Source organism: Hipposideros armiger, unplaced genomic scaffold (genome assembly GCF_001890085.2).
Source record: "Hipposideros armiger isolate ML-2016 unplaced genomic scaffold, ASM189008v1 scaffold_42, whole genome shotgun sequence".
Lineage (NCBI taxonomy): Eukaryota > Metazoa > Chordata > Mammalia > Chiroptera > Hipposideridae > Hipposideros > Hipposideros armiger.
Window position 1 is genome coordinate 1,491,004 of NW_017731392.1, and position 23,088 is coordinate 1,514,091.

The 23,088-nt window shown below is 39.1% G+C and overlaps 3 protein-coding genes across 20 annotated transcripts in view; 1 reads left to right on the plus strand and 2 right to left on the minus strand.

Annotated features, from left to right (window-relative positions):
* Positions 1 to 3,670, plus strand: part of BTAF1 (B-TFIID TATA-box binding protein associated factor 1) — an 87,073-nt gene extending 83,403 nt beyond the window's left edge. The window contains exons 34-36 of the mRNA XM_019639000.1: positions 1,321 to 1,480; positions 1,862 to 2,032; positions 3,527 to 3,670. Of these exons, the coding sequence (XP_019494545.1) occupies positions 1,321 to 1,480; positions 1,862 to 2,032; positions 3,527 to 3,670 (475 nt within the window). The remainder of the gene's footprint in view (positions 1 to 1,320; positions 1,481 to 1,861; positions 2,033 to 3,526) is intronic.
* The window catches only part of FGFBP3 (fibroblast growth factor binding protein 3), a 119,137-nt gene extending 104,563 nt beyond the window's left edge, over positions 1 to 14,574 (minus strand). The window contains exon 1 of the mRNA XM_019639090.1: positions 14,524 to 14,574. The gene's annotated coding sequence lies outside the window, so the exon portion shown is untranslated. The remainder of the gene's footprint in view (positions 1 to 14,523) is intronic.
* A 988-nt stretch (positions 14,575 to 15,562) lies between these two features.
* CPEB3 (cytoplasmic polyadenylation element binding protein 3) overlaps positions 15,563 to 23,088 on the minus strand; it is a 185,438-nt gene continuing 177,912 nt past the window's right edge. For 17 of the 18 annotated variants that reach the window (XM_019639029.1, XM_019639033.1, XM_019639031.1 and 14 more), the window contains one exon: positions 15,563 to 21,530. In XM_019639029.1, the coding sequence (XP_019494574.1) occupies positions 21,303 to 21,530 (228 nt within the window). In that variant the 3' untranslated portion in view covers positions 15,563 to 21,302. The remainder of the gene's footprint in view (positions 21,531 to 23,088) is intronic. The other variant, XR_002123583.1, reaches the window with a different exon arrangement.

Here is a 23,088-nt window from a genome sequence, read left to right on the forward strand (position 1 = left end):
TATCTGAAGTGTACCTGGCGTATAAGACGACCCCCCACTTGGAGGCATATTTTTCAGGGCCAAAAAATCGTCTTATACGCCGGCAAATACGGTACTCACATCGAAGTTTGCCTCACGAAGTATTTTCTTTGTTTAAATATTTGCAACTGTGTTTTATTATTGTATAATTCAACCCAGTCAGACCCTTTTAAAAATATAGAACTGCAGAAATATAATTGGATAAATAGTTTGTTTAGTTAAAAAAATAAAGTGTGACTATATAGGAAAGGCACTTCGAAGGGTATGAAAGAAATTTAAGGCATCAACAAAAAATAGAGATAACTACTTTCCACCTCACTTTTTTTAGGGAGCTGGGGTGGCAGGAAACAAGGGGCTTAGCTGAAATCTGCGTCCTAATCTCTGTCTCTGCTGAGAACAAGTTGGAAGCTGGCCCAGCTAGGAAGCAAAATTGGTTAATACAGTGTTTCTCAAGTGTGGCCTGCACCCTCTGCTTTAGAAATCTCATATTTCTAAATGTGGATTCCTAGGTTCTGTCCCATACCACTTTTAACAAGCATCCCCAAGAGACTGTTAGGCACAATACAGTTAAGAGTCCACGAACAAGCTTTGGAGGCAGCCAGATTCAGGTCTGAGGCCTGACTGCTATTTAGGCAGTGTTCTCTTGGGCCTGTTTATCATGCACAGAGCCCGAGTCTCTAAGGACAATGATAATATCCTTACAGAGATATTGTAACAATTAAATGGCATGCATGAAAAGTACAAAGCTCTTGCCTGACTCATAGTGAGAATGTAATAAATGGTAGCTTGGTAGTATTGTTAGTAATAATGTTAGTTTTTCTTTTTCCTAGAAGCTACTAGATGTCCTTTGTCATTATCTTCTAGGACTAATACAAAAGCAGCATTCCTCGACACCCTCATTCTCTACTTTCCCTGACTGGTCTAGCCTTTTCCCCCATTATCCTCTTCTGTCTCCATACTTTAACTGTCCATAGTTGGGTTTTGTTTAATTATAATTAGTGTTTATTACATTTTTGCAACTTAGTCTTTATCTGATATCCTAAAATACAACCCAGCTGGACTTATTTCTGTTTATGAGATATCAGACATGTTCCAGAATACATTCTTTCTATGACTAAAGATATTGTGTATATTAAAAGACGGTAGTTTCATCTCAAGTGGTCACAGATGTCTATATTATGGATTTGTAAAGAAATGTTCTCATTTGTGCTCTTTAATTTCTATTAAATAGTCCAATGTCTGTTATATAGGTACCTTAGAAAGAAATGTACTAATTTTATTTTTTAACATCTACACTTTTAGGTTTAACAATGATCCATCCATAGACGTTCTCTTACTTACAACTCACGTTGGTGGCCTGGGGCTTAACTTAACAGGCGCTGACACAGTGGTATTTGTGGAGCATGACTGGAATCCCATGCGTGATCTACAGGCCATGGACCGGGCCCATCGCATTGGGCAGGTAAAAAGTCACCACTCACAGGTGTTAACCTGTGAACTGAGAAAAATACTCCCCTAAAAAGACAGGAAGCCTTGGTTTACGTTCCTACTCTGATGTTAACCTAAGTGTTTGACCTTAAGCAAGTCACTTAATTCTGTGGCAGCACTTCCTCATGCATTAAATAAGGTAACTTGGACTTAAGAAAACTGGGACACTATCCATTCCTAATATTCTGTGATTCTCTGCAAACATTTTAAGCTCATGGGGCCAGATAAAACCCAGCCCTAATTAGATAGTAGTTAATTAAGTACTTGGTGCAAATATGCAAGCCCCCTGACTGTGAACCTCTAATTTTATCAATTTATTTGTGCTATAGTTGCTTAACTTCTTTTTCTCATTCAGAAACGTGTGGTTAACGTGTACCGATTGATAACCAGAGGAACATTGGAAGAGAAAATAATGGGTTTGCAGAAATTCAAGATGAACATAGCAAATACAGTTATCAGCCAAGAGAACTCTAGTTTGCAGAGTATGGGGACAGATCAACTTCTCGATCTGTTTACTCTTGATAAGGTAAAGACTTTACACTATTTGCTCTATCTTTAATGCATTTACAGATTTCCTGGAACTGCTTGGTGAAAGTATTGAAGGGAGCAGCAAAAGGTATTCACTTCAGTATCAACTAGACAACTCTTTGAGGGAATTTTTGATGTCCAGATAAAACTCTCCAGGATACTGGGGGATCTTTGAAGTTTAGACTTTCTGATTGATGTCTCCAGTGTCTTGCCCCAAGGTTTCTTTCCTTAGTCCTTTCTTGCTAAAGGACAGCTGTCACTGGAGTCAGTTAGACCTGGGTATGTGTTTCTTGCCCTGCCACCTATTAACTGGTGACTTTAGGCAAATTAACATCTTTGAGCATCTGTTCCCTTGGGAGGATAATGCCTATATTACTAAATGGTTAGGAAGGTAAAATGAAATAATATATGTAAGCACTTAGAAAGGGTATCTAGTATAGATTCTCAATAAATAGCCGTTATTGTGGAGGATGGAACTAATATATCAGATAACAATCCATAAAGAAAAGATGCACTAGCTGGAAATATTGGTCAGCCTAATAATGTAAAACTAATAAGGTTGGATTTAAATCCTATATAGGTTCAGAAAATCAGCTGCACACTTGGCATAATTATGATGAGATTGGCCTTTGATAAACTAGCTGTATTAACAGAATTGTAATGTCCAAATCTGAGAGAAAATAGTTCCACTGTACAAGGTGTGTTAAGCCACATTTAGAATGTTGTGTCTGGTTCTGCGTGCTACATTTTAAACAGTAACAAATTAGTAAGAGATGGCCAGAATGGAGGAAGGTTCTTTAATCATGTCACATAAGTTTGAAAGAACAAGATATGTGTAACCTAGAAAAAAGAAGACTCAAACATGGATTGCTGTGTTCAAATGTTTTTATTCTGTTTGTAAGAATATTCTTAGGGGTGACTTCTAGCGAGAACTGGGCTCAGGGGCGTGTTCCCCAGGGAAGCAAGAGCTGTTGCCATAAAGGAGTCTATTGGGACAATCGGCAAAATTTGACGATGGACTATATATATAAGATTATTTTAATATAAATTTCCTTAATTTTATCTTTGTACTTTGGTTAAAAGAATGTCCTTAGGAATACATGCTTATTTCTATCTAGGAATAAAGGGGCATAATATCTACAAACTTTCTCTTGAATGGTTTTGGGGGAAAACTGATTATTTGGCTATATATCTGATTTATACATGCATACACAGGGGAGAAAAACACAGAGCCAATATGACACAATTAACAATGAGTTCTTTGTAGTGTTCTTATAATTCTTCCCAAATAAAAGGCTTAAAATGATGAATAAAATTATTAGCTTATTCTATTTTTCCGTAGACCTATCTTATGAGATCATGAACTTCTGCATCACTTGAAGTATTTAACTCTTGAATAAGTGCAATGTTAGAAACAAGTGTGATATTTTAAAGGGAAATATAATTTCTGAAGTTAATATTTCATTTTATCTTTCTGCCAATTTTTCTTAAGGATGGCAAAGCAGAAAAAGCTGACACCTCTGCTTCTGGAAAAGCAAGTATGAAATCAATTCTTGAAAACCTGAGTGATCTTTGGGATCAAGAGCAATATGAGTCAGAGTACAGCCTGGAAAATTTTATGCATTCTCTCAAGTAACTATCAAATATTGTAAATGCAATTGCTGCTAGTTCGGTTACATTTCTGCTGATATTCAGCAAATTTCAAAGTTTATGGTGAACTTTTAGCTCAATGTGTAAATAGATATGAAGAATATTCAGCATAACGCTGGTTCTTGTTTCACTGGGAGGAACAAGTTATTCTCAAAGATTTGCACTGTATTAAATTTAAATGTTAATGTGAAATGGTTTAAATTTTACATGCTGAATAGCTGCAGAGCAGAGGAACCAAACCAGGTTTACACATGCTACCATGAGGTGTTCCTTCTGGGAGCGAGCCTCCTAGCTTTACACAGTCACTTCGTACAGGATTAACATCCATGTGTACTTTAGTGTTCATGTACATTTTTTCTTTTAAATGGAACTTGTTTTTATAAATGATTAAAAATAGGGCTTTTTTTGTATAAAAGCCTTAATGAGCCATAATTTTAAGAATAATGACTGACATTGGTCACTCTTAGAACATGAAAATCCTTGACAATGAATTGAACCAGGCCCTTGGTGGAAACCTTTATATATTTAATGCAGATGCGTAGTGTTTTTCAAATCTTTAACACCATTTTGTCAACTTTTAAAATACATCAAGTATTCTAAATACAGGTAATGGTCTATTTAAAGCTATCATAATAACATCCTATTAAGAGGGTGTTGTTGTTTTTTTTAATTTATCTAATGGCTAAGATATAGCCAGATTCAGAGAACATATGTACGCAGTAGGTTTTGGTCATATATATATATATATATATATATATATATATATATATATATATATACACACACACACACACACACATATATATATATATAATATATTTTTTGTAACTATGAACATATACAGTTTTCCAGAAGTAGATTTTACACCGTTTAGAGCTTCAAAACCTATGGTGAAAAGACTGTTTATCGAAGCAATGCATGACTGAAGCATAAAAGGGAGAAATAATTCCTTATATGTATATATACAAACATACACAAATAACACATATCTGTATGCACAGACATACCTATTCTGCATCTGAAAAGGTGCTTGGTATTGGCAGTAAAATCATGTAGTTATACTGGGCAGCAATAGTAATTGGGCCTGACGCTGATTAGTGTTAGAAAAGTGAGCTCAATGGTGAGGGTAGGTATATGTATATAGATGTGCATGTATGTGTATGTATATAATTTTATAAATTTCGCACATAAATTAATACATGCCTATGTGCATATATATGTATGGGAGATATTTGTATATACATGTATAGGTAATAAACATCCCCAAGGTTTGTGGCTGGCCATACACATAGGCATTGGTTTAAAAACCATCAGACCTCAGCTGTAAAATAACTTTTCTGTTTAAAATCATTAGTTACACTGTTCTGCAGCATTTAGACATTTGTCACATTTCAGTAGCTTTGACAACCATACTGTAAGATTAAACCTAGCATTCCACAAGAGAATAATAAATAAGATTGAAACTGTAAAACATGCAACTGTGTGTTATTTGTAGGAAATGAGCACTAGAAAAAGCAAAAGACTGAAGTTTTTAGTTCAGATAGAAAGGTTCTAAAAAAGCTCAATGCCTCTTTTCTTACTAATTAAATGGTTAATTTTTTCATTTTTTTAGGATTTATATTCAAATTGTAAAAGACCAAAAGGAAACTCTTGACTTTACATAGACCATCCACTGTACATAGCACTGGGTAGCTGAGCCAGTATACTTGAGTTGAATTTTTAAAATTATTTATTATTTGCTATTTCCACAAGCCAAACTATTTAACATAGCTCATAGGACTTGATATTTTCTATGAATATGTAGGGAGCAATATATTAAAGAAACAAGTTAAAGTTTTTTCCAAATTGAAAGGACAGAGCTGGAAGTCAGATGTTTAGACAGTTTGAATTTTAGAAAAGTAGACTATTTCTAGAAGCATAGACAGGAAAATGTTACTTGCCCGCTTATAGTTCCCACACTTTTGCCTCTAAGAATATAATAGAAATTACAGAAAAGTAATAGGCATTACATCACACATCCATCGCCTCTGAGTGGGGAAATAGGGTCAGAGGTAAAAGGAAGACTTAGTGTGACTATAACATTAAAAAAATAACCTTTTGAGTTATACAAAATTAAATCACACATTCCAGCTTTCCAAAGAAAAACACAAAGAGTAAAACACAAACAGTAAAAACTAAGTATTCTCAATTAAGTGACCCAGTTAAGAGTTGTAGTGCAGCTTAATAATAATAGATACATGGGGAAAATTGAACTGAGTAATGAATATTATTAAATTTATGGCTGTTAATTTTGTGGATGTGATAATAATATGGTAATGTTTTTTTAAATGTATGCATGTGGGAAACAAAACAAACATGAAAATGTTAATATTTTAAGCTGGGTAATGGGGTTCATGGATACCCATGTTGTACTATCCTCCCCTTTTTGGTTTATTATAGAAAATTTATTATATAAAAAATTATATAAAAATAATTATATATTCAGAGTATCAGTTATCATTACTGTTGCCTGTAGGAAAATTTTAAGTTTTTAGCACTAAAGAAATATTAAAGTTGGGGGTTCTGAGTATAATTTTTGTTATATGTAGATATCCACAAATGTTTCTCAAAAAAATATTCTAGTCTCTCAGCAAGAGCTATTATAATGGTTACAAGGGTGCAAGTCTCTGATCTTGGATTAACTGAACCAGTATAGTACATCCTTATTCCTTTTAGATGGTTAAATAAGCTTATTCAAATGTAAATACTCCCATGAAGCTGTTTGAGAATGTGACTGCTTATAGTTCCCCCACTTTTGCCTCTAAGAATATAATAGAAATTATAGAAAAGTAATAAGAATTACATCACACATCCATTCCAAATAATCCCAATACAATCTTACACTCCCTGATTCAAGACAAGACCTCCTCAATTTCCCAGAATACATGCTGGCATCAGTGGGATCTAAAGGGAAACTGTAGGAAAATCTCTTTATCAAGTGCCAGAGTACTCAATGTGGATCTATAAATAAAAAACTTAACCAATTAATAGGAAATGTTTACTAGTCACACAAATCAGTATCAGCCATCATCTCTAAGGAGGCAAAAATTGCCTGCTACTTCAAGAAAGGGTTCCTACTCTCTAGTAAATTCCCTGAAACCGCTGAAGTTTTGTTGAAGAATACAGGGGCCCAGATCCTAATATCTATGTTGGGACAAAAGACGTGGTTTCAGGCTTACAGGAGAAAAGGAAACAATAACTTAACCCCTTCCATAAAGCCACAAAGAGCTCATGTATTCAAACAGGACTAGCATAACTGTCCAAGAGCCCAGAAACACAAAGTTATCTATGAGAAATCAGAATCCCCGGCCTGCACCACAGGTAAGTTTAAGGTCTGGGTTGGTGCTAAGTATATACTGTAGGAACTACAAATCAAGAAAATAACAAAGTCAGTTCTGGCACCCTAGCAGAAGTGAATACAAAACTGCTCTGTAGGGACAGTTTCAGATAGTGTCTCATAGAATTCCATAGGGTGAAAGATTCTGAGATTAAGTTTACACACACACACTCACACACAAAATCTATAGGAGGCAATGAACTACCAGGAGGAAAAGTCAGCAGATGCAAATAGGAGAATTAATTCTTTAAGAACTGCATATAGAATAATTTGAAAGATCATAAAATAATTAAGATAATTAGATATAAAAATAAGGAAAAAAAATTAGGCAAATTTAAAGTAGATTCTATAAATGAAAAAGTTATTGGAATTCAAAATTTGATAGTTCTCAATGTATATTTAGACACAGTTGAAGAGAATTTGTGAACTGGGAGACTGATCTTACCAAATCACCTACAATAGCATTCTAATATTAATTGATTGAAAGTATGAAAGTAGGCAAAAATCACGGGAGAAGGAATGAGAGCATCTAATGTATGAGTGCAATTAATAGGCGGTCCAGAAGGACAGGGATATCATGGGAGAAGAGACAAGAAGTCACCTTTGAATTATGTCTATTTTTTGCACACCCCTTCATCCAATCCATCTGCAAATCCTGCATCTCCAAAATATTTTCCAAATCTCTTCACTTTTCTCCATCTCCACTGCTGTGGCTATAGTGCCCACCATCATCTTAACTGTCCTGGACTACTCTCTTCTAACTGGCCGTCCTGCTTGCCGAATCCTCCAGTGGCTTCCTATAACACTCAGGCTGATCCTGAACTCCTTACCACGGCCTACACGTCCTACAGGTTCTGCCCGCTGCCCGTTTCCCTGACTTTGCCTTGTCATATCCCACCATATTTACCTCAGTCAAGTCAGTCTGTCCTCTTGCTTATACCTCAACATAAAACCAAATGTGATCTTGGTTTTGTTTCTGGCATAGCGGGGTGAATGGTGTCTTGGGGAGATAATGGAAGACAAAAGGGAGCGAACTTGGGAGTGGTAGAGGAAAGGTAGGAAATCAAAAATTATCTTTTGGTCATTAAATTTGAGATTCCTATTATATATCAAAGTAGATATGTTGAGTAGACAGGTTCTAGATAGTAGATAGGAGTCTAGAGCTTATAAGAAAGATCACAACTAGAGACACAAGTTTGGAAGGTAATATTTTAAGGTATGGGACTGAATAAGATCTTCTGGGGGGTTATTTACAGAGCTAAATACTATACAGCAGTGAAAAATCAGTAATACATGGATAAATCTCAAAAACAAGTGTAAGTGAAAGAAATAAAATGTATAGTTTGAGCCCATTTATATAAAGACTAAAAACAGGCAACAATGAAACACTGTTTAGGGATATACAGACAAATCACATATATGTTTATTTCATGGTTGAAAAATAGAAGATTGACAGTCATATGCACAACATTTATTGATCACATCCTGCTCTGCCAAACACAATGGGAGAAGCTCAAAGACCAGTGGAGGAAGGATACTGAAGCCAACAACTAGTACAGTTAATTTCAGAAAAAGATTGGAAATGAAGCAAGGATGTGTCTCCACTCACCACACCTATTCAGTATTGTACTGAATGTCCTAGCTAATACAATGTTTTTTAAAAAAGGAAATAAAAGAACAGAAGGTATACAGATTGGGAAGGAAGACATTAAACTTTCCTTTTGCTGCAGATGACATAGGGTTGTCTATGTAGAAAATCCCAAAGAATCGACAAAATAAACAAAAAACTCCTGGAACTTAAAGTGATTATAGCAAGGTTGCAGGATATAAGGCTAAAAGGTCACCACTTGCCTATATATCAGCATTAGCACACAAAAAGTGAAATACATCAGCATTAGCACCCAAAAATGAAATGCTTAGGTATAAATCTAAAAAATATGTGCAAGTCTTATATGAGGAAAACTAAAATTCTAACAAAAGAAAGCAAAGAAATGGAGAGATATACTTCATATTCATGGGTAAGAATACTTAATATTGTTAAGCTGTCAATTCTTTCCAGCTTGAGCTATAGATTCAATGCAACCCCAGTCCAAATCCCAGTAAGTTATTTTGTAGATATTGACAAACAGATTCTAAAGTTTGCATATACAATTTTAAAAACCTACTAATAGCCAACACAATATTGAAAAAAACAAAATCAAGGGACAGACACTACCAGATTTCAAGACAACATACAGCTATAGCAACCAAGACAATGTGGTACTGGTGACAGAATAGACAAATAGTTCAATGGAACACAATAGGGAGCCCAGAAATAGACCCTCATAAATATAGTCAACTGATTTTTGACATAGGAACAAAGGAAGTACAATGGAGAAAAGACAGTTTTTTCAGTAAATGGTGCTGGAACTGGACATCCACATGCAAAAAATTCTAGACACTGATCTTACACCTTTCACAAAAATTAACCGAGATCATAAACCTAAATGTTAAACACAAAACTGTGAAACTTCTATAAGAGAACATAGAAGAAAATCCCGATGACCTTGGGTTTGGTGGTGAATTTTTAAACACATGAAAAGCATGGTCCTTGAAAGAAAAAACTTACGTTGAACTTGATTAAAATTATCAACTGCTCTGTGAAAGACTGTGAAGAGAATGAAAAACACAAGCCAGAGAAAATATCTGCAAAACATGTAAAGCACTTTTAACCAAATTATACAAAGAACTCTTAAAACTCAACAATAAGAAAACAACCCAATGTAAAAAAAATGGGCAAAAGATCTGGACAGACTTCTCATCAAAATAATAGAAATGGCAAATAAGCAGATGAAAAGATGCTCATCATCATTCATCACCAGGGAATTGCCAATTAAAACGATGAGATACCACCGAACACCTATCAAATGGCTAAAATCCAAAACGCCGAAACACCAAATTCTGACAAGAATATAGAGTAACAGGAACCCACAGCTGGTGGGAATGCAAAATGTGCAGCCAGCCACTTTTCAAGACAGTTTGGCTGTTTCTTACAAAGCTAAACATAGTCTTACCATATGATCCAGCAGCAATCATGCTCCTAGGTATTTACACAAATGAACTGAAAACATGTCCACACAAAAACCTGCACATGGGGGTTTATAGCAGCTTTATCATTAGTTGTCCAAAACAGGAAGCAACCAAGATGTCCTTCAGTAGGTAAACAAACTGTGGTACATTCAGACAATGGAATAGTATTCAACACCAAAAAAAGCTATAAAGACATGAAAAGACATAGATGAACCTTAATCCTCCATCAGGCACAACTGATCTCACAGATTCATTGCACACAAATTTTTAAATATCTAACAGTTAAGTATCATGACTCATCTCTTCCATATCTTCCCCCTCTACCGTAACCTATCGCCAGCTGTGTTTGTGACTTAGTACAGTAAAGACGTATTTCATAGCGGCATCTTTGTGTGCAATGAATCTGTGAGATCAGTCACACCCGATGGAGGGTTAATTGCATATTGCTTAGTGAAAGAAGCCAGTCTTAGGGCCGGCGGAGTGGCTCAGTTGGTTAAGAGCTCACTTAAGAGTGTGAGCTCTGAGCAACAGGGTCACTCGCTGGTTTGATTCCCGGCCTGAGCTGAGCTGCTGCTGAGCTGCCAACAGGTGGCAGGATGGCTTAGCTGGAAAAAAAAAGCCAAAAAACAAAAACCAGTCTGAAAAGGCTACATATTGTATGATTCCAACTATATGACATTTTGCAAAGGCTCAAACTATAGATAATAAAAAGATCAGTGGATGCCAGGGCGAGGGGGGAGGGATGGATAGCTGGAGCACATAAGATTTCTGGGCAGTTTATCTGTATGATACTATAATGGTGGATATGACATTATGCATTTGTCAAAAACCCATAGAAATGTACAACACAAAGAGTGACCCCTAACGTAAACTATGAGGTTTAGTTAATAACTTATCAGTAGTGATTGATGAGTTGTAACAACTGTACCACATTAATGCAAGATGTTAATAGACAAACTTGGGCGGGGGGTTATGGGGACTATTTGATCAGTTTTCTGTGAAGTTTAACTGGCTTTATAAAACGATTTTTAAAATAGCCACGTGATTTTAAAAATCTAAATAGAAAATGGGCAAAATAGAAAGTAACATTTAACTGAAGGGAATCTAGAGATTATAAATATGCACATGAAAAGTGTTCAACATTATTAGCCATTAAGGAAATGCAAATTAAAAGCATGACGGGATATTACTGCACACCTATCAGCATGGCTAAACAAAAAACTAGTGACAAACCCAAATGCTGGAGAAGAAACAAAGAAACTGGGTCACTCATACATTCTGTTTGACATGTAAAAGGGTACACACACCCACTGTACAACACAGGTTGGCAGCTTCTTTAAAAATTCAACATGAAACTACCATGTGACCCTGTAATTGCACTCCTGGGCATTTATCCCAGAGAAAATGAAGACAGGTTCACAGGAAAACCTGGATAGGAATGTTTCTAGCAGCTCCATTTGTAACGGCCCCAATGTCCTTCCATAGGAAATGGTTAAAGAAACCACGGTGTGTCCATGCTGTGGAATAGTGCTTGGCAATCAAAAGGAACGAATTACTGAGCCATACAACCACCAAGATGAATTTCTAGAGAATTACGCTGATTGAAAAATGCAAGTCCCAAAAGGTTATACAGTGTATGTTTCCATTTACACATCATTCTGGAAATGAGAAAGTTACAGAACTGGAGAACAGATTAGTCACTGCCAGGGATCAAGGGCGGGAAGTGGGTGCAACATGAGTGTCCCTTGTGGAGGCCGTAATGTTCTTTATTTTGTCTTATCAATGTCAACATTCTGGTTGTGATTTTTAACAGTTTTGTAAGATGTTAGGAGGACTCTGGGTAAAGAATACACGGGATCTCTGTCTTATTTCTTGCAACAGTATCTAAATCTACAAGTATCTCAAAATGAAAACATTAAGAAAATCAAGCACTATAATGTGAAAGTGGGGCCCACAGACCTTGGATCTTGAACAAGACTTCATATAAGCCCGTCAGCACATGCGCTGTGAGAGGAACTGGCTTTCAGTTTGATGCTCAACCACCAACAGCTGAAGTTAATGGATGGAGATTTTTTTCAATTTTATTTCTCTCCACCTTTCCCTCCAAGCTGACCTAAAGAAAATCCTCCCGGGTGTTGGTAGGCTTAAGGAAGAGCAGAGAGGAGGGAGCCTGGAGACGGGCGTGGGGAAGATGGGGGCAGGGACGTGAGGTGGGGTGAGTGGGAAAGCAGGCCAGCTGGGAAAGAGAGCTGCTGCTTCAGGAGTGTGGGCGTGCCTTACGCGGACCCACTGAAACATAGAAAAGTGCACAGGCGGCAGTGGACAGCTCAATGAATTTTTACAAACGGAACACGCCCGGTTATTCAACACCCAGCTCAAGAACGTCACAAGCACGCCAGGAGTTGCTGTCGTGCCCCCTTTCAGTTACTCCTTTGCCCATTTACCTAAGTGGAATCATAGTAGGTGCTCTTTTGAGTCTGGCTTATTTTACTCAACATTAAGTTGGTGAGATCCTGCTGTGACGTTACTTATACTTGTCGGTCTTCGTTCTACAGAATTCCACGTGCAGATACACTACGATTCATGGATTCTAACGATTCATGGATTCTAACGGAGGGCATTTGGATAGCTTCCCGTCTGGGAATAGTGCTGCTATGATCATTCTAGCACATGTCTTTTGGGAACATACGCATTTCTGTTGGGCATATACCTACGCGTGACAAAGCTGAGTCATAGCATATAGGCACATTCGGCTCTCGTAAAACAAGTTTCTAAAAGGGTAGTACCACTTTACACTTCCACCAGGACTTAGCTAGATCCTTCCTAACACTCGGTATTTGAAGCTTTTAAATTGTAGTCATTCTGTGGGTAGGCACTGGAATTGTGTTTTGGTTTTAATGAAGAGTAATGAAGCACAAGGGCCCCCAAGTTTTGAGGGGCCAGGCACACAAGGCAATTCCTCAGCCTAGGAACCCAAACTTGCCCAGGGTGTTTTTCTTCCCTTTACAACAAGAGTCTCCTTTGGTTCAGGCCTGCACTGATGGTGACAGGTTGGCATGTTTCCCTTAGACTTAATAGTTCAGCTCAAACCATCTTAACCAAAGGTTACCAGTAACAGCAAAGAAGAGAATGACTACTTAATGGGACAGAATCAAGATAACTACCCAGTTATCTGTCCAGTGATCACTTCATTCCAGCCATTTCTCTCTCGGAACCCACTGGGATCCCCCAGAGTTGATATGAAGATGATTTTAAATTGAAGACATTTCAGATTCAAAAGATGCAAAAAGCCGTTTTTTTCAGAGCTTCCTTTATCTGACTATCTCAGATACTTCTGAGAGGCCATACTCAAAGCTCTCCCCCTCCTGGGGAGTTTCATTGGCAACAAGGTGGAGAAAACGCTAAAACCTGCGTAAACATTATCACAGATTTTCCTGTTTTCCATTTGTCCCCCTAAAAACCCAATGTCAAAAGAAGCCATTTGGCCTTTCATAGAAGCCTTTTTCTCCCCCTCCGTTTCCCCTATTAGGTTAGGTTATAAACTTTAAGTACGTTAAGGAGCCACTTTTGTGGGCTTCCTATGCATGTGAATGAGCTTTGTCTTTTCTGTTCATCTCTTTTGTCAGTTAATTCAAAGACACCAATCACTGAAGCCAACTTGGTGGAAGGAAGCTAATCTTCGCTTGTTGCGGTTGAATAGCAGTAGGACCCGTCAATTTGGACTCACCTCATCACAATACACAACCATCAACCTCTTTAGTACAGCTGTTCCAGTTAAAATATAAGACTTTTAAGCCTTCCAATTTGAGAGTGCCTAATTGACCCATGTGCCAAGGGCCTGGTGAAAACCCACCCGATTTTAAAGCTGAGCGTTCGTTAATGTCTGCGGGTAGTGAGTTTTCTTTTCTGTAAAGCAGGGTACCCTCGACATAACACCAGCTTTCTCAGCGAGCCAGGCCTGTCCCGCACATCTGCCCCGTGGGGGGTTAATGTCTTGCCAACCTCACGCACCAGAAACACTAGGACTCCAGATTTTTACCCCTAGAAATAACAGACGGCTCCTTACAAAGGCACCCCAAGAGTTTGGACATCAGAACCTTTTTTCCAGGGACACATGCGGGGCCCAAGTCAGACCGGCATTCTGAAAACAGGATTCCATTTGTTGCTTAGTGTATATTTTTGGAAAATCTAATGGAAAGGGGACCTGAAACAATATTCCTCTGCTCATTTTGGAGGGGGCCGCAAGAGGAATCCAGAGCTCCCAATGTTCAGTGCTGTCCCCGGGGAGCCTGTGCTACCGAGGCGGCGGCCGCGCGGATGGAACCCGGGCCGCCCCGAGCTGCCCGCTCCAGGCTCGCAGGCGCCACGCATCCGCCCCGGGTTACGTAGCTTACCTGCAGGGGGCTGCAGCGAGGAGTGGATGGGCCACCACGACACTCCGGGGCCATCTGGAAGGGAGCAGACGTGGGACGCGGATTTGGGTACCCGCCGCAGGAAGGGGTGCAATGCAGGACTGGGGTGGGAAGCCTGCGACGAAGGAGCGTGTGCGAAACCAAGCAACCTAGACCGCGGCCCGAGCTGGAGACGGAGGGAGCCCGTGGACGCCCGGAGCTGACACTCAGCCCTTCTGTCAGCGGGGAGCCGCCGGGTGGCTCAGGGCCCGGGCTCCCGGCTCAGCGGCCACCGCCCTCCCGGCAGCTGGGCTCCCGAAGGGCCCCGAGCGCTGCGCGGGCGCGAGTCCCATCCTCCTCGGGCGCCCAGGTGACCCTCAGAAGCGAAAGGTCCCGCGCGGACCCGCGGAACCCACGCGCGGCTCGTCTGGGGCTGGAAGCCCCGGAGTTGAAAACACCTGCGCCAGACCCCACCCCAAACCAATGAAAGCAGCCTCGGGGCTGGGACGTCGGCACCTGCGTGTTCTAAAAGCTCCTGGGGGATTTCTATCAGTTGCAGCCAGTTGTGATCCATTTTCTAAAAGGATTCAAGTTAGTGCGTACGAGAGAGCTTCTAGCACGTCCAAAGTCCATATGGGATTTTACAAAGACCCGTTTCCTGAAATGATTGGAGAGTCTCGTGTAAAAAATAAAACGAAAGGGGCGTCCTTACCTTTTCATCGACTTCCATGGTTTTGAAAATGGGTTTCATGTGGCAAGTAAAACCCAACTGCACCTCTAAAAATCTTGCACTGAAAACACGTTCACATTGTGTCAACAATCAAATACCTTCCTGTTTCATATATACTCGTGTGTTTTTTTTCTTCAAACGAGTGTTGTTTATGACAGAAAAGGTGAATGTTGCTGTGCTTGATCTGCTGTAAAGGATTTGGTCCCACCTCCCCCAAAAGCTAACGGAGCAAATGGAACGTGCCGACATTCCCAGATGATATCCACTTAGCCAAGCTACTCCTTAGCGAATGCAAAGGATGACAAGTGTCAGTACTTCATACAACTAGATTTAATAAGTTGTTATTACAGAAAAAAAATGAAGTCCAAACTACAAAGTTTAAGCAGTTGTAAGCAATAGCTGCATTGAGCTCCATGTTTAGTCACAGTACTGCAGTTCCATACAAGCAATATTAGTCCAAGCCCCAAAGGCAGAAGCTGAGTAAAGGTTACTAGCAAAAACAATCTAAGAGAACAGGTAATAAAAGATACAATACATTTAAAATTAGTTGTTAGTTGAAAAACAAATACAGAGATCTTAGCTGTGAACACTCTAAAAGTTATGTCCATTATTTTGACAGCAAAAATACAAATACCTAATACTTTATACCCCAACAGAGCTATATCCAGAAGAGAAAAAAGAGCAGAAGTTATCCTGTATTAGCACCCGAGTTTTCTACTTGTTGCGATTAACTTCATCGTCATACAAATTTAAACATCCCCACATCACATATCCACTTCTTGACCCATTTTGGGGTATAAAGTCAACAGCATTAATTATAAAATACTCTGTGGTAAAATGGAACACTATTGCAGCTGAGATAGAGAAGTTTGGTTATTATTAAAAAAATAACAGAATGTTAGCTGACATACCATACAAACTGGTGAAAAAGCAACAATCCATACAAATAAGTCAGTTTTAACAAAAAAGATACTTTTTCCCCCCACTATTCTGTGACTAATCTTTCACTCAAACCTTGCAAGTAGAGATGTCACAATACTCAAATATTTAGATAGGAGCTTTACCCAGTTAAATACCATTTTGTTGCTAATAGAATAGATAAAATTAAAACTAGCAGTTATTTGCTAATTGCATAAATGCGATACATTCTGCATTAGCCCATGCCTCACTAACAAGCTATAAAACACAAGATATAAGCAGAAATCTAAGCATAATCTTTATACCACTAAGCAAGAATTTTCCAATTTCTTTTCTTCTGTTCCTAATCACTTATTTGTAGTTAATGTAAAATTCCAACCAGTAATACCCAATTTGAGTTAAAATTTTACATCATAACTTGACCTAATCTATATATTATTTACAAAACTGAATACATAGAGCATACCTCTGGACGCGCGTTTCTCTGAGTTATTGACAACCTCGCCTCCGTGGCAACAAAACTGGAAGAGGCCATCAAGGACTGGTAGAAACGCATCATCCATCTAGAGCAAGTCATTGGATGTTCTGTTTACGCAACACCAGTTTTGCAGTTATGTGGGTTTTTTCGTTTTAATTTTAGGTGCCATCACAATGACACGCTGCCTTAACAGCACAGCTTCCAGGAGAGTGAGGTGGGTGTTGGAAAGGCAGGAGGGCAGAGAGATCATGCTGGGGTGTTGCCAGATGCATTGCCACAATAAGGGACAATAAGGGACAAACAAGGGGCACCATAACAGGGAGCAGGTGGGGATGGGATGGGGTGGAGGAAGACGAAGTCTGAGACTGTCCATACACAGTGGTGATGTCTGAGAGTGCTTCCTCGGTGGACACCCAAGTACAGGGAGCTAACTCAGGGGAGACAATGCAGTCAGTCTAATGACACAGAGGTGGTGTCCTCTCAGCAACTTCCCTTCACTCTCAGACGTCACCGCTGGGAGTGCATGGAAAAGATCTGGCCTGGGCGAAAGGTACCATCTCACAGGACAGCAGTTGGTGGCAGATTCACACACACACACACACACACACACACACACACACGACATAATGAAGACCATCTCACAGGACAGCAGTTGGTGGCAGATTCACACACACACACACACACACACACACGACATAATGAAGAGTTAGAGGGGAAAAGCAATGAGTCATTCTGTTGACCTCACAGGACAGCAGTTGGTGGCAGATTCACACACACACACACACACACACACACACACACACACACACACACACACACACACACACATACACGACATAATGAAGAGTTAGAGGGGAAAAGCAATGAGTCATTCTGTTGACCTAGCCAGGTGCTCCACCTGGTGGTATTTCACTAGGGGTGACTTCAGGATCAGGCCACAGGTTTGGCTGCACCTGGTGTTGTATAAATCCACTGTGACATCCCTAGACAACTGTACTGTGACATCCCTAATCTTACACTAAACCACTGTAATAAAGGAAAAGGCTTGTCAAAATCTCACATGTTCTGCTCATTCTGTCATTTTATTACCCAATTGTTCATTACATTTTCCAATCACTTTACATAACCAACCATTTTCATTGTTGTCACACTATTGTAAACCACATCAGCAAGTTAATACATAAAGCTTTGCATTTCAAAAAACTAGACACTTTAGTAACAATATTACAAAGGTTTTAGCTTCAAAAATAACTGAAAATGAAAAAAATAAACTTTTAAAGAATTAGCATCATAAAATTAATTTATTCCAAGTAAAAATACAAAATAATATTATGACATTGACCAGATATGAAAGTCCCTCCCAGAAACAACTCTATTAATGATTGAGAAAGCACTCCTTAAAGAAAATACGAAATAAAATGAAAAATATGTAAATATGTTTAATTTTTTTCTTAGCAAAAAATCTTTCTAAAAATAACAATGAAAATTTGTCTCAGTACAAAGGCTACATTACTATTGAAAAAATACCAGCATGAAGAAAAGGTACATATTTGACAGTAGAAAAATGATTTCAGTGAATCACAATGTCTAAAGTTTGCAATGAAAATAAATCTGCAATAAAGATTTATGCCTTTTTTCTTTTCTTTTTTTTTTCTATTTTTTATACAAACAGTACAAACAGTATTGCACATAACAACAAATAGTCGAGGTTAGGTTATAGCCTTCAAAAAATCGACTAGTTCAAGTGTCACGTCAAGGAAAGGCCACAACAGGACCTGTGATACCCAGGGGCTTCCCAGTCAAGTTGCAGGTCAGAACACCTCTGTGTTTTAAAAAATAATTTTTTTTGAAGGACCCTCTCTTTTAATATAACATTAACAACTTGGGGGCACATTTATTTACAAAACAAAAGGGAACATGTTATAATTTAATAAACTAAAAAAGTTCTCTTTAAAAAAATACAAACAGAAGAACTCTTTCACAATCCTGGTCAGTCGTGCACAATCAACGCTTGATTATAAATATACAAATTAAGGGAAAGTAGTTTCCACCATCTATTCACAACGTTCAGCACCAAATGGAGTTTATTTTTTGTAACCTGTTCTTAGACAATGTTATTTCACCTTCACGTTAAGCATTAATGCTGTACGATCTTCCAGCTTTTTTTTTTTCCTTAAATCTCAGTGTTATTTTAGTACATGAAAGAGGGGTGCTTCTTCAAAAAGTTTTGCTCCTTTCACATAATTAGGTAGATTTCTGTAGGTTAGATATGATCTTTAATATTATAGTTATAAAGCTCTAACTTCTTCATTTTCAAAAAACACAAATAAGCATGAAAAAAATAAAGTTACCCATCTGTTAAATCATTTTTCTTGCAGAATTAAATTAATATATATTTTTCTGAATAAACTTACTTAGAAAATATCATTTTCTCTCCTATATTTCAAAATTGAGGTATTGCAAAAGATCATGTCAGTCAGAAAGCATGCCTTTTTCCTTAAAAACAAACAAACAAAAAATCTTCAGCCAACTTTTGAAAACTGTCTAGAATACAAAAAGTAGTAGTGCATAACAAAATTTCTTGTACAGATGAAAAAAAACCACAAACATAGAAAAAAACAAACAAACAGAAAACCACAGCTGGGCTGGAAAAAAGCAATTATTACCAAAAAGCCCAGAGGTAACCTCAAAAGGGGAGAATTCTAATAAGCATTTTTAATCCAGTAAAAAACTATTTTGTTTTTCCTCTTTGAAAACAAACTATAGTTTGAGAGCTGATAATTGCAACTAAACACGGAGAAACAAAACAAATCAGAACAAAAACAAGCAATATTAACTTAAGACAGGACAAGGACATCACAGCACATAAAACACAGCGATTTAAATCTATTCTGCAGTGTCATATCCAGTCAGATTGTCCCCAGAATTCCAAAACATAGGAAGATTAAAAAAAAAAAGATTTACATAGTCTCACAATCATTGTGTGTGTTTATATATTACTATCTGCAGCCCAAGAGTGAATGCTAAGAAAATGTCCATGGTAGTACTAGCAGGTCTGAATTCTATTCAAGCTTTACAGGATAAATCCAGGGAATTAAGTAGTTCATTTCTCACCCAGACAACCAACCCTGCCCAGGCCATCTGATTTGGTACAGACATTTCTTTAGCATCACCATCACGCAACTTTCTTAAAAAATGTGCCTAGTTTGTCAATCTGACAACTTATCTCTATATACTGTATATATTCCTAGTGTTTGTAAGCTAAGATGAGCTCTTTGGTTTTCTGGACAAGGTCTGAAGCTATGTAAAATGGTGCAAGCACTAGGAGATTGTAACTAAGAGCTCATGTGTTAGTTAATAGTATACCAGTTATGAACTGTCAAGTTCATTAATGTCTGACACAGAGGCTTTAAACAGTTAAGTTTGATCACAGTTAGACATAATCACTTTACTATATAAAATAAATTGCACAATATATAACAGAGCACCGCAAAGTACTTCATCTACCATCCACAAATTTGCTTTAAGAATATCCTACACCTAGGTTTTATATTGGTTGTAATATAGGTCATTCTGTTATGGGCTCTTCCTAATTTCAGAAGCATTCCATTTATTGAGGCATGCCTTCCTCCGGTCAATTACCAATTCTTTGAATGAAAAAAAAATTCTTTTTTTTTAAAAAAAAATCAGTATTTTATAGCTTATATAGATTCTTAATTTGTGCAGTGTGGGAAGGTTTTATACTAGACATTGGATATAAAATTTATTGCATGCAGCAACCTGATTAAGTAAACATGCAGTCAGAAATAGTGACCTTCCGTTGAAGCTTTCTGAAGTCTATTCTGATCTCCGTTCGGCAGCTGATTCTATCCCTAAATCACAAACGTGTGTTGTTGGTTTTTTTTTTTTTTCATTGATACCTTAGCCTGAATAGAGTATTATGGTATTAATAATACCATTTTAATAGCAGCAAAAGCTATTGCAGCATAAATTTACATAACACTAAAAGATCTAACCAAAATCCTCAGCAAAACAAAAATCAAACATGAAGTAAAAATAAAGATTCAGCTTATGAGGTATCCTTACATGTCAAAATAGGGAGCAACTAAAGGCTTATTTTCATTAAGGGTAATCCTTACTCTAAATGACCCCAACTAATGGTTGCTGAATTGTTGGGAAGTGTTTGCTACATCTGCCACCTACTCACGAGTATCACCTTTGGTACGTCTTCTCCTAGGGGCAACTCTCGAAGTTTCTGAAAATAAGTGCATGCTCCGGTTCAAAAACAATCAGAATAACAACACAACAACAAACAAAAAAATCACAGACGTCAACCTGATGGCCGCTGATGAGAATGGCAGTCTAGGTACTGTCACGAGTGACAAATCAGGTGTAAGAAATTAAGGTACCAAGCCGACAAAGGTGTGAATCAAAGTGCAAATCAGTACCATTATACACTCTGCAATTTTGCATTATACTGGACATTGAGTTCAGTAATATGACTGTAAATAATAATAATAATAAAAAGACCCATTTCTTCTTTAAAAATCGAGAACGAATGCACAGATTTCCAGAACACTGTAAGCCCTGAGGCAGTGTCCTCTCTTTTCCCTCCTGTTATCTACTCCAGTACTTGTGGCTGGGTCTGCCCCCGGCTCAGCTCCAGCGGAATGGGACGTGACGAGGGCGGTCGCCTCCCTCCTTCACCAGCGGTTTGTGGAACTCCCGCCCGGCGCGGGAGTGGATGCTCGCCCAGCAGTATTCGCAGTAATACTGCAGACAGGTGACGTTGGCACAGAAGAACGGGGCAAACTTCCCACCACAGCGTGTGCCCTGGCACTCATCACACATCTGATCATCCAGCACATATGGCTTCACTTCCACCTGGACCCGAAAAGGAGAGACAGGAAAAAAAGGTTTAGCCAAGCTTCCTCGCGTTTCTTTCTTCCCCGTTTTTTACAGTATAGTTTACTAATACGTCTCAGCCAGAGGCCAAAATCGCACGTGGCTGAGAGTATGGGCTTCAGACTCCCTTCATTTACTAGCTGTGTGACTGTGGCAAGTTCTGAACCTCGCTCAGGGCTTCTGGGTGCTCACCCTATCTGAATCTGGGAAGTGGGTGTACACTTACACACATCTGCACACACTTATTTGTATCTCTTTAAGCGGAGTCTAACAGTGTCTTCCTCACAGGGACCCGGGGAGGAGGATGACGGGTAACACATGAGCTGAAGGCAGGCCAGCACCTAACAATGCGGGACAAGGAAGAGTGTTTCGGAGACAGGAACGAGCTAGGATGAAGCTCAGAAGCCGGCAAAGGCGCACAGGGACTAGGAAAATGTGTGACAGGAGCCAGGCCACACCGAGGCTGGCAAGGCTCAAGGGCAATAGAACTGTGAGGCTCTGGGCTTGATGTTTTAATGACATGGCTTTGAAAAGACGAACTAACATCCCAGGACTGTATACAGTAGGCGGGAGGGGAAAGGGGGGACTAGTGAGATGTTAAGAAGCCAATAACTGAGGCTTTCACATTTTTTTGTAAGCTTCCAAGACTGGAAGCTTCAGTAGAGAACTATTAATCACAGCCCTTTGGGGGCATTTTATACTCTGAAGAAACAAGGCTGTGTTATGTGAGAACCAAAAGCAAGGATGAACAAGTTACCACATCCCCCCCCCCCCCGTGTCTCCTTCCTAGAACCTCAGAAAAGAAACATCATTAATGTTTTCATCTCGAGTGTTAGAAATCAGCACACGGGGGCACGTCTGTGACAGGCTCCCTCCCCCACTTACCGCCACAGCTGTTCTGGGGAAGAGCAACCGCTGTGGCCACTGGGGCTGTGGCGACAAGGACCCTCAGTTTTTTGACATGAGCTGACTCCCTGAACCCTCAGGCTGCCTCTGGATGCAGCCAGGAGGCTCTAGCGGGACACAAGGTGAGTGGGGAAGATGGGGCCTGCCTAGCGTTGGACACTCCACCCCCCTGGTTCTCCTTCCCTTCCGAAGGCCCCTTTGCCATCCTCCTCCAGACCTGCATCTCCCCACGAGCTCTAGTCCACAGGTCCGCTGGCCAGACAGGTGTTTCTACTTGGAAGACCCACCTGAGAAGACTCGTGCCAGTGCCTGGCTGCCCAGGGGGAAAAGGTCTTTACTCTGGCTCTAGTTCCCTTTCTCCTAGTGCCTCATCCTCAACCTGACAAGTTAGTAAGTGGGCTTCAAAAAACTCTTCTTCATCTCGGCATTGTAATTAAAACTGCAGATGGGGTTCTGGGGTCATCTGCCTGGGTTCAAATCTAGGCCATGTTAGTGGCTGTGCAACCTCAGGCAAGTTTCTCAGCCACCCTGAGCCTCTGATTCCTCATCTGTACACTGGACGAAAGGAGACTTGGGGAAAGCACCCCATGAGCACTAAGCATAATTCTAATTCTACTGCTTTCTCTCTAGT